At 35.6% G+C, this 12,416-nt stretch overlaps 3 protein-coding genes across 3 annotated transcripts; 1 reads left to right on the forward strand and 2 right to left on the reverse strand.

Moving 5' to 3' along the window:
• Nucleotides 1-40: 40 nt before the first annotated feature.
• Nucleotides 41-1,478, forward strand: LOC148911430 (uncharacterized). The gene is made up of 3 exons (XM_089029852.1): nt 41-294; nt 476-561; nt 703-1,478. The coding sequence occupies exons 1-3, from the start codon at nt 55-57 to the stop codon at nt 1,115-1,117; spliced, it is 741 nt and encodes a 246-aa protein (XP_088885978.1). The 5' UTR covers nt 41-54; the 3' UTR covers nt 1,118-1,478.
• Nucleotides 1,479-1,483: 5 nt separating this feature from the next.
• LOC148911431 (uncharacterized) lies at nt 1,484-5,113 on the reverse strand. Its single transcript, XM_089029851.1, has one exon. It carries the CDS (start codon nt 4,095-4,097, stop codon nt 1,707-1,709), a length of 2,391 nt encoding a protein of 796 aa, XP_088885977.1. The 5' UTR covers nt 4,098-5,113; the 3' UTR covers nt 1,484-1,706.
• A 123-nt stretch (nt 5,114-5,236) lies between these two features.
• Nucleotides 5,237-10,215, reverse strand: LOC116303013 (uncharacterized). The gene is made up of 4 exons (XM_031712451.2): nt 10,115-10,215; nt 7,240-7,555; nt 6,118-6,279; nt 5,237-5,948 (listed from the first exon to the last, which is right to left on the reverse strand). Exons 2-4 carry the CDS (start codon nt 7,553-7,555, stop codon nt 5,944-5,946), a joined length of 483 nt encoding a protein of 160 aa, XP_031568311.1. The 5' UTR covers nt 10,115-10,215; the 3' UTR covers nt 5,237-5,943.
• Between the last annotated feature and the right edge of the window lie 2,201 nt (nt 10,216-12,416).

Raw genomic sequence — 12,416 nt, forward strand, 5'->3', positions numbered from 1 at the left:
CGGTAAAGTAAAGAATGCACAACTTCAGCAATAGAATCACATTGAAACTCGACCATGGCGAAAAATTACGTACAGTCAGCGGTTCGGTACCGCGGGCGCGTATTCATTGTTCAATATTGTACTAAGATGGCTGCCAGTACCAATCGAAAAACGATGCCAGGATTCTACAGACAGCTTAATGAGTCTGCAACCTGGTTTTTAGAGCCAGTAAAGGTGATGAAAAGAAACAGGATGACAAGTGGCCCATATTTTGCAGTAGAAAGGTTAATTTCGAAGCGAAACTACAAGGGAAATGTAAGTAAATTAAAAATTTTTGACAACTTCATTCTTACTTTTTCGGCATGCTTGTGACCATTTTCTTAGCTTTAAAAGTCAAAATTTTAATTTTTTTTTTCGAAAAAAAGGATTCTGACTCCTGTTTAGTTAGTAAGCTTCACATTTCCCCCCAATTTAACAAGGATTTTTGTATTTTCAGACTGAGTATCTTATCAAGTGGGAAGGTTACAGCTCGTACTGCAGTAGCTGGGAGGATGAGGGGAATCTAACAAAAGATCTGATCCGGTAAGTATTAATGCGAATCTAGTGATTTTTGCTCATGTAAATTACATGCCAACATAAAACTTTATTTAATCATACTCTACTAACTGTGATTAAATTAACCTCTATTAACTCTGGATTAAATTCACTCTCTTTTTTTTACAGAACATTTGACAAACCTATAATAGACCATCCAAGACTGGAAGCAAACATTGACTGCTTGTTACATAACATAACTGCTAAGCTAAAAAGCAAATCAAGGGCTCCAGTTTCCTTTTGTTTTGACCATGATTGTTTTCGGTTTTTATTTGGGGGTAAGGGAACTGTATCTAGGGATGACAAAGCATTTATGCTAGAAAAGGAGGATTTTCAATGTTGTCATTTTTTCAATGATTGGGATCAGTGTTTAGATAGCAATGGGGATGGAGTCATTATTCAATTTCCAATGAAGGTGGGACTAGTTCTTTCTTTATCACCAAGTGTAACTGTTTTTCAAAATAGGAAATTAGTAAAACAACCCAGAATGCCAATAGAAAAGCTGAAAATTGATTTTTTTCGTAAGCCTTTCTCCTGTATTTAAATTGTTTACATTAGGGAAAACATTTAAATATAAACAAATTACTTGAAAGTATCATTTGTAAAAGACATGAAAAGTTATTTATCAGCTTCTAAAAAGACACTCTAACTCATTGTTTTTTCCCCAAACAGTTGAATGACTGTGTCATCTATGTGAATTGTCAGTATAATGAGTGTCAAATGGGCTAGCTAGTGTATTTTATTCAATATGCATTGCATTTTATGTCTGCTATTACTTGATTTTTGTAGATAAAATCCATTGTCAAGCAAAAGCTAACAATTTAAAATTTTGTATTTGTCAATAGAAGATAAAATAGTGCAAATTGTAAAGATAATTTACATTGTACTTCTTTGAACTTTTGTAAGCAAACAGGCTAATTTTTAAATTTTAAAGCAATTAATTTGAAAAAAGTAGCTATTAGAGTGCCATGAACATAGTAATAAAATAGTAACACTATGTGAATGAAATTGTATATAGAAAAGCTACTTAAAGTATATTGCAATTGAATATATACAATATGAGTCAATGGCATGAAATTAAAACATCTGGGTAATTAAAAAACTATAATATTTTTAGTATTTCAGTATGCCAGTCATTTGCATTTCTCTTTGAGATAAAATTGTCTCTTTGTTTTCTTTTTTATTCCCTCTTCCCAGTAAACAGCATTCTTTTTCTCATATTTTCTTCTTTTCCTTTCATTATCCCTTAGACTCCATTGCCTACTTTCCACTCTTAAGATATCTGCTGTTGAGTCCCACTTGTTTGATTTTCTTAGGACTACAGATCTAGCAACATCATTGTTTTTCTCCACTCCCTGTCCTGTAAAAACTTTCAATGACTTGTACATTTGAAGAAAATATGGTACATGAGCTACTAAGATATGCATATAAGGTGTTATCCTTCTCCTCTCATACCCCTTCATTTTTCCATTCAGGGAAACAAACAACTTCACCCAAGCTACAGCTTTAAGATGGAAGATAGATGGATCTTGTTCTGGTGACCAAGTGTTGATAATGGCATAGAGCTCACCAAAGTTATTCCATATCTCTATAACCTTTTGTCCCAGGTCTTGACACTGAAAAAGTTCTAGAGTTCCTTCTTTTTTTGGAAATTCTTTAAGAAGTTTCTTTTTGTCATCTCCTGTAAGACTGGTCCACTTATATCTTCCACTTGCCCTCCCATCTGCATTTTTTTCTTCCCACACATCAAAAGAAATTCCTAGTGACTTAATATGCTCCACAGTTTTCTTTAGCTGAACTCCCCTCTCTTGTCCCCTAGCTCTATTCACTTCAATAATTTTGTCCCAATCTAGTGCAGCATCTATCACATTCTCTAGCAAAATATCTGTTACTCTTAACATAAGATGAAGCTCATCTACGACTACATGGTCTAGTTGAATCTTAATAAGTGGTTCTCGTTCGCACCCATAGTTGTAGTTATTTTTCTTGCTGGGATGGTTTTTGTACAAGGTAAGTATTTCTTTGAGAGTTCTGCATAGAGGAAGCTTATTAAAATTGGAGAAATCAGTGTCTACTTTCCATCTATCTTCTTTGGGAATCTTACACCAGGCACAGGCATAGTCAGCTGTGGCAGATTTTAATCCAAGCATTAGCAAAATAAATTTGTAATCACCTCCCAAGAAAAATTCAGTGTTCAGGTGTTGTCCATTAACTTCTATAGAACCACTCTGTATCAAATCATTGATTTCTTGAAAAATTGATTGGAAGGCATCCCTTAGAACTTCATAATTTTCAGGTGCATCGACAATGGCAATGGTCCTGTTTCCCTTAGCAGACATTACATCTTGTCCCGATTGCAGCAAAGAAAATGAGAGAATTATATAATTACTATTCCTGGTCATACGAGCACCATCACCATTTACCTTGATTTTGATCTTATCATTGGCTACAGAAAAGTCCCTTGCATTTTTAAAGAAATCTGTTACCTGTACTTTGAGTAGGTCAGTTAGAGAGTTTACTTTAGAACCATGGTATGGGCCAGGAAGTGAAGATAAATGGCACATGTCATTAAGGTTGGACCTGCACTGTTTGATTAAATAAGATTTGGGAAGTCCCTCACAAATAAAAGAAAATTCATGATAAAATTTGTCACCAACACAAAACTTGTCAAGTAGATATAAAACCTGCTCAACTTTGGACTTTTCTTCATTGGTCAAGTTGTTATAATTTTTTCCCTTCTGACTACCATTTAAATCTAGCATATGGGTATCTCCTGATTCTTGATCCTTAATTAGTAAAGCCTGTATGTCTAGGCCAAAAGAATTGGAAAACCAAAGTGCTGTTTTTGCTCTATTTAGAAAACAGTTCAGTGTTCTGCTCTTATTTTTTGTCGATGATAGAGGTTTGCCTTGAAATTCGTTTTCATTTTCTAGTACAGAAATGTAGCTTTGTAGCTCAGCATTGGACTCCTGAAGATGTTGAATTTGCCTATCTCTATTTGCTATTTCTTGCACAAGACAATCAAACATATCTTTCTTTGCCTTTTCAATATCATCATACCTTTTTCTCCATTCCTCCACTTCATTCCTTAGAGTACCTAGCTCCTCGTTCCACTGATCTACGGTTTTAATTTCGCCTTCTCGAATATGAAAATTTCTGCTTCTATCATTCAGTTGCTTCCTAGCTCTACCTTTAGTCTTCCTATATTCTTGAACTACTGATCCTGCTATTTTTCTGATGTTATCGTTTATTCTATTTCTTACTTTTTCTTCAGAAATAAAAACAAACGCATTACCTGGCACACTCCATTCTAGTAAATCAACAAAATTTACCTTTGCATTGTACCGATCTTCTTGTACAATTTCGTGCCATAATTTCAGTAGTGGAAAAGGTATTTTCACTGCAAAAATTACTTTATCGTTTCCCCTACTATAAGCATAATGAAATTCAGAAGAAGACAACTCAACGTTTGAGAGATCTTTATTCAAACGGAGCCGATGGTAATGTGCAAACACGTCCGACATTTTGAAAAACTAGTAAACAGCTGATCGATTGACAGATGATTTTACCGCCAAAATACGATCCACAGGCTCTCAGTCCTCCTCTATGAAATTAGTCAGTGATAACCTGGGACTTAGATGATATATTGAATGATGGGATACAAAATGGCAGACGAAGAATCGATAGTTTTTCAGATATTCTCTTCGAAATTCGCTCTAATTGTATAAGAATACCGCGCGTCATTAGGAATATAAGCAGAAGAAGATTCAAAATTTCTATTCTACCTCATGTTTGGCTGATTTTGGAACCGGTAAAACGAATTTTTTTGCTTATAATTTTGGTTTAAAAACATTGTTTACATGATGAACTTCAAACCTGGATATGTGCAAAACCTATATATTCTTCATTTACATTATTAGAAAGCTGGATTTTCGTGCGAAAATCAGTAAAACAGCATGTCGGCCATTTAATTTGTCTATTCACTCTATGTTTTAACGGCTAAATCTTTGAAAGTAATTGGAACCGATAAGACGATATTTTTTCCTTTCAAAAATGTAATGACATTATCGATAATTGTTAGGAAAAAAATATTGGATATGTGCAAAATGTAAATATTTCTCACAATAAATGCTAGGAGGAAAAAACTCGGGATTCTCGAAGGTTTTCAATTAAATTTTGTTGTTCTTTCTTTGACTTTTAAGCACTCTACTGCGCATGCTCATCGGCCATGTTGTAGCGAATTTTTCGCCATGACGGACATTGACTGGAACACGTTTAAAATATTCTGCACAAAATCTTGGCTAAGCATGAGCAAATGAGTCTGTAATCAAGAAATACAGCGGTAATTTGGAATTCGAAACTGGTCAGTTGACAAATGATATTTAGATCTGCAGCCAATATATACTTTGACTTACAAAGTGGGTAAAAGCCTACAAGTGCCAGTTGATTGGGCTAGTTAACCTGCAGCTCATGTAATTTAAGAGAGAGACGTATTGATGGTTTTCAACCATTCCCAAGAGAATTAAATAACAAAAGACACGGCGGCCATGTAAATTGGAGGATATAACAAAAGAATTAATTGACAATTCTTTTGTTAAATTCCTCCAACATGGCCGGCGTGAAAACCATCAATTAATTAACGGTACAATGAAATAATCTACTATCATTGAATATTTCATTTATTTGACACTAAATATTTGATATTTCATACTGCATAAACGGGAGGGACAAGAATTCAACAAATTCAACAATTTATAGGGATTCTTCCGGCCCATCCCCTCTCCTAAAAATGAATCCTCCCTTATGAGTGCTGAAGCGCTATAGCGCAGCGCAACAGTGACGTCATAAAAACGAAGACAAAGGCGAAATTCGGACAAACAAACTTACAAGTTTACTTTCAGCAGATAATTTTCACAGCCGATCGCAGTTGATCTTAGATTACATGGGTTATCATTGTAACTTTAAGTAAAAATAATAAAATCGGTTCGTATAATCCTCGTAGCGGTTAAACAGAATGCAATGTTTGTCCGAATCTTTAAGCTATTTTTAGAATCAGTGCGCTGCGCTATTAAAAAAGCTTAAGCGTAATGTCTGATCGTCCGGAAGAAAAACGACTTCCGGGTCCAAAAGTAATTACTAATAAAAAGAATTTTCTTTCTTTGTCTCCATGACAGGATTTTTTAACCAAATTTCTAATTGTTTCAGGGAGAGGATAATTCCTTGAGAACATTTAGCGCTTTATTTCAGTGGTTTTTGTGGGCAGTTGAACCCGGAAATACGTCACAGCTTAACACATCTATATAACGTCTTAGAAAAAGAATTGTATATTCAGGGTTTCGATGTCGTGTAGTTTAGGCTGGTTCATCTTACTTAAACTGAAAAAATAAATAAATGAATAAAATAAAATAAGTAAAATTAGGTTTAAATGCTTTAAAAAATAATGAAATAAGCGAAGGGATGATCCCTTCGAGCGCAGGTCGCTGGAACGGGGTTTTTTTTCTTAGACAATTTGACGCATGCGCGTACGATTGGTGAATTTCTTACCACAGTAATCCCATTTGCTCTCATAATTCGTTGTCAGTGAGCACCAGTATAGCCCAGATGACTCCCTGTAGGTCGTGCAGGAATCAAAGATTCTGTCATGGTAATTAAACGGGAATACACAACAATGGCCCTTCCTTGTAGAACGCGTTGAGCAATGTACCGCTTTTTAAAGAGAAATCAAAAGTTAAACTGGAAACGTTTTATTGATATATTATTCAAAACAACGGCTAGCTCACGATGTGGCAGCTCTGCTCTGAGACGATCCGAGTTTCTCAACAATAATAAATTGAAAATATCCCGATAAATGTGACAGATCTTTTATATCTCAAGCCCATGAATTATGAATTAAAAAAAAAAAAAAACTAAAAAAATGCTTGCGAATAGGCCTTTTCCGAGTTTGACAAACAGATTGTATTATGGTCTAGCCTCGGTACAAATAATAATATACAAGGCATTACGTTTATACCGAAACCAGACAACAATGCACAATGTTCCCTATCTCAGAAAAGGTCTATGCTATGTGTTATCATAAAGCATGCGCCTGGACCAATTAGACTGCGAGAGTTTGATCAAAAGGGATGGGTAATTCATGCCCCAAAAGACGAGTCAATATATGGATTCTACTTAAACAAATTGCAACAATTTTTTTCCACTGCCAAACTGTTAGGTACTGTCCATTTACTAACAAACTAAAAATCCCCCAAAATCCCAGTGGAGGAACATGTCCCAATTAAGCGTTAAAGTTTAGACCCAATTACACAGGGATCCCGATTCAAGGATATGGACGTTCGTCACGAAAGAAAACGCTTGGCCGATGCCACGCTTGTATTCGATTCAATTAATTCTAATCATTCCCACAAGATTCCTTAATGGAGTACACAATTGTACTTTTTTGATGTTACAGGATATTTCCTCCTCTTTGTTACTCCCTGGAGAATGAACGATACGTGACGGTAGACCCTTTTAGCATGCCGTAATATTTTCCCATTTCAGACCACGCGCCATTCCCTAGAGTATCATTTTTTGTTTAATGATTATAAGGAATCTTATTTTCAAGGGAATGACACGTGGTCTGAAATGGGTAAAGGTGAAAAGGTCTATCGTAATCAGTTATGTTCAAACCTGGATTATCATTCGGCATGTAATAGCCCGTTGAAGCTTGTTGGAAATCATTTTGGCTTGCCTGTTCTTTAGTTTTGTTATTCAATTCGCACAAACCCGACAGATAATAGTTTATGCTTTGACAATGGGCCTCACGATCAGTCGTACATTGCTGAAGGCAATCAACAACGTCAGCTGTCTTCATGGACTTAGTCACGTGATTTTTGAGCACGTGGCTCGACACGGACGTCTTCTTGATGCATTGAGATAAGACACGTGACACATTGGCGAGGAGACAAGCGAAGAGTAGAAGTAAGAACTGGTGGGTACACTTCATCTGCAATGAAACGCAATAAATATTGAACAATATGAAGATTAATGAGTACCACTACCACTACCACTACCACTACCCTACCCCTACCCCTACCCCTACCCCTACCCCTACCCTACCCTACCCCTACCCCTACCCCTACCCCTACCCCTACCCCTACCCCTACCCTACCCCTACCCCTACAACCCTACCCCTACCCCTACCACTACTACTAACACTACCACCACCACTACCACTACCCGTGACTACCACTACCCTACCACTAACCCTACCACTACCACTACCACTACCACTACCCCTACCACTACCCCTACCCCTACCCCTACCTCTACCCTACCACTACCACTACCACTACCACTACCACTACCACTACCACTACCACTACCACTACACTACCACTACCACTACCACTACCACTACCACTACCACTACCACTACCACTACCACTACCACTACCACTACCACTACCACTACCACTAAAAGTAAATATATGTACATATTCAAACTTAATCTAAATAATAATACTTTATTCTAAAAATGCAGATTACATATTTTGAAAAGGAAGACATTGAGGTTAGCCCTATATAAGTCCCCTAATTTAAAATAAATAAATAATTTTAAGAACTAATAATATATATATATATATATATGTACAATACTAACTTCAAAAAATGTTCATGTGTTTCTTAAGTCTTGTTTTAAATTTATTTACGTTGAAAATTTTAAATTTGATTGTTTGATTTATGAAATGCTGTTCATCAGGGAATTAAAACCAACCCCGAACGTCCAATCAGACTCAGTGAAAGCAAAACGTTTTGTTTGAATATTTACACATATATACTTTGCCATACAGTAATTCACGCTTGGTTTGTCATTAAATTGTCGTTGAAAATGATGACAGGATGTCATCGAAACGTCCAGCAATTCTTGTGTTTATTTTCTTAATCAAATGTTTACCAAGATCCATGCTAATTCTTTTTAAAATGTTAGTGAAATAGAAAAAGCCTACCTTTTTCGTCGTTTGTTTAGCTCAACACAAGGTACATCAAAGGGGTACCTTTTTTCATTAAGTTTTAAGAAATGAAGGCATATGAAAATTACCTCCCATTTTCTATGCACAGCTAATTTCATTTTGAAAAGTTCTGAAAGGGGGTACGTTAATTGCATTTTCCTCTGGAAGCTGCAAAGCACGAACATTGGTACCCCTCATCGAAACAATGACGGGGACATGGCATACAAAGTTACAATAATGGGCAGCCTTTTTCGAAGTTTTATTGTCGCTTGTCCAGTCAAAGAGAATCGCCTGTGATTGGCTATCAGTTCTTGACTGCTTAGCCATTAGGCGAGTCTTGTTTCTCGCACGGCCATATTATTGGTTCGTCTATTTCGTCTATTTTGTCTATTTTGTATCTACAAGCGAATCTTTCCCAAATAGAAAGCTTAGTAAGAGCCAATAAAAGATACCAATATATCAGTAAAATGCTTTCACAAGCTTTTCCAGAAGTTAAGAGAGGTTTTTTGTCAGAAATATTCGTCTCTTGCTCATAGCAATGGATAACAGTCGATTTCCAGGCCAGTTATTAGAGACCGACCATTAGACTTGTGAGTGGCGGAGTGGGTGATTTTGAAAAAAAAAAAAAAAAAAATCCTGCCGAAAAAATAGGCGAAAGTTTACCCTTTTTCACACAATCGGTAAATAGAGTTGTATAATGAAAAAGGGTAGGCTTTTCTATGTTGCATCATTTGCCAAAAATGTTAAAACTGGGAAAAGAGCCCGAATATTCAACGACCTTAGTTTAATGATTTAATTAGTGAAAAGTAGAATTAGCGGAATGTTCCACTGATTGTATACTACGATTTGTTTTGGCTATATGTCTACCTTTTAATTATACGTGATTATGAGCGAAATCAATTTTTGGCTGAAGTGAATCTCATACTGGTTGGAAAAGAAAATAGCCGACAAAGTCATTGAATGCTTTCAAAGGTGTAATTAAAGCATTGAAAAACAATCATATAAAAAAAACTTCAACTTGAACTACTACTTCCATCGTTCTTCCTTCTTGTTGAATTGAAATCATATAGTCATCGTCCCTAGTCATTCCAATCAACCCACCTCATCTGCAGTTGACTTGAGAATTTTCTCATCCCATTCTAACTTCAAAAGTCATGATCACTCATTCCCTAAGAATAGTCGGCTTTTTCTCAGTCTCTATCGATGTGGCAAACTGTGGGATTAAACGTTCGTATGATAATTCGCGAACATAAGTCTAACATATCTATTCAATCCAACAATTTCCAATTTAGAGTACGAACGCAAAACTGAGAAAATTTTTGTGAAGATCTTTCACAGTTATAGCAAGACTTCTATAACACGGTAAAAATCCTTATATAGAATAGGCAGCCACCTCAAAGGCAAGTTATGGCGCGTAAAAGAAAATATCTGTATGCAAAGTTGGTTAAGCTTTCTTTTCGCACGTTTTACTATTGAATAAAATCGCATAATACTAAAGTGTTGTCTTATCAAGAGTTTTTTTTAGCGTAAATACACACAATATTCAAACTAACCTTTTCCCTGCTAGCAGAGGCTATTTTCCTTTTGTTTTGGTGGAGTGAGAAAAATAAACTCTGCCGATATAGGATATACTTGTTACGCCTGCGTGGCGTAACTTAGCAACGCTGTCATGATTTTGACAGCCGCTCTCGTCAAACAACTTTTAGCGCTATACGGTCAATCTCGTACCCAGAGCCTGCGTTTGTTCTGGCCTGCGACGAAAAAGCGAGGGCTCTGGCATAATCCATTTTTGGCGTATGCGCAGTTTTCCGGAAGTGAAATATAATGAATGAAAATCATGCTTTCAAACCTGCTTTCAAACAGAGTTCTGTGTTTACTGTCGATCAAAATAAGAATAAGAAATGGGGAACATATTTTTTTAATTTTTGGCAAGTCTTTTAACGTATGCGCTATTATTTTTCGCTGCAGGCCAAAAAAACACAGGCTCTGGGTACGAGATTGCTCCACGGTGTGTTACATTTGCTCATGCGCACTACATGTACCCGGTTGAAAACCGGTTTTACAGTCAAAGGACATGAAGCGTGCTTAGCTAGACTGCATTATTCAATTCATAAAAAGATTTTTCGGTCGTTCCAATCTTCCGAGAATGAAATCAAATTTATATCCAAAATTGGAAATTTGATTGGATTACTTTTCAGCATTCGTACAAGTTTGTAACTCACATAGAAAAACGATAACCTGTTTGAACTGATGATCTTAAAGACATTAGATTTTGTTGAAATTCTTCAATTCTTGGCGTTTGCAATCAATTCCAAGAGAGCACAATAACAAAAGGGATGTCCGCCATGTTGGAAGATATAGCAAAAGAATTCACTGAAAAATCTTTTGTCAAATTCTTCCAACATGGCGGCTATGACGTCTATTGCAAACGAAGAATATAAGATTCGAAATAATTTTTGGGTTGAGCATTTTTACGGGCCAGCGATTACGCAGATTTACAAAAATAAGATATGTCTCTCAAAATAACTTAAAATCAATTAAAATATCTAAACACAATACCACATTTCTATTGCTTGTCGATAAAATAGATAATTCCGTTATTTTTTTTAAATCTCAAATAATTAAAAAGACTTAAAAATCGTGAATTAACCGTTATGCAGTTGGTGATCAATGTAAGTTTAGGAATGCGAGCTTGTGACCTTATTAGGATTGCGACGTGAAAATAGCCAGTTTCCCAGAAAACAAGCGATACGCTCACGCTTCGATTAAAATTGACGCTCTACCTGTTTGCTTAGACTTTTTTACTCGCTCAAAAGTTTATTTGATCAATTAAACCGATGAAAAAGGTGCTGAAAAGGACAAAATTCCATGTTACTTGATGTAAAGATTATGATTTTTGAAAATAATTACGGAATATTAGAAAACGAACAATGATGTCAAAAATCGAATAATGCACTGAAAATGCATTCTAGATGGGCAAACTTCATGTCCTTTGACTGTAAAACTGGTTTCGTTCGTCCACAATCGTGGACGACGGTGTATCAGAGGAAACGCTCTACATCAGCAGAGTCTCCCTTCTCGCCGCATAAAAAAAGGTAGAGAAAAAGGAGACACTGCTAGCAGCGAAACTTACCTTAGGCAAAGTTTCTTTATCAAAACATCACTTCTTGAATTTATGAAATGTAAGCTCCTGGCGAGCAAACAATGTTGAAGAACTCCGTATAACAGAAGCAGGTGATTGATTTCAAAGGAAGCTATTGAAATGCATAATTGAACTCATAGCAACTCTGTGAATTATTAAAGTGCATATGACACGAAAAAATTTTAATGTTAAAAATGTGTATTTTATTGGCATGAATAAGAATATCACAGTTAAATTTGTTTCAAAAACGTATTTCTCTAAAAATTCAAGAAAATTTAGCACAAGTTGTGACGTCATTTTGTTTACAAGTCTCCAGGTTTAGTTACAAATACACGAAATATGTTTGAATGTAGAATCTTAATTTCAGATAGTACCCTTTTCAGTTTCCCAACATTTGAAGAGTACTACGTAAGCTATCAAATGAAGCTGAATAGAATATTCCTTTTGTTGTTATTTCATACAAATTACAATTTATATTTAGTGCATTACTACGGAATCTAGAGTACGTGTCAACAAAATGACGTCACAAATTGGGCTTAATTTTCTCACATATCTTAAGAAATAAGCTTTTGAAACAAATTTTATTACGATATATTTATCATTATTAACAAACTATACATTTTAAACGATGAAATGTTTTCGTGTCATATACACTTTAATGCTTCTCTGCTAGAAAATGAAATCATAAAACGGATTAATGTAAATAAGCTCTT

Source organism: Actinia tenebrosa, unplaced genomic scaffold, assembly GCF_029948245.1.
Source record: "Actinia tenebrosa isolate PJP-AT-01 unplaced genomic scaffold, QUT_ActTen_1.0 PGA_scaffold14__42_contigs__length_11649687, whole genome shotgun sequence".
NCBI lineage: Eukaryota > Metazoa > Cnidaria > Anthozoa > Actiniaria > Actiniidae > Actinia > Actinia tenebrosa.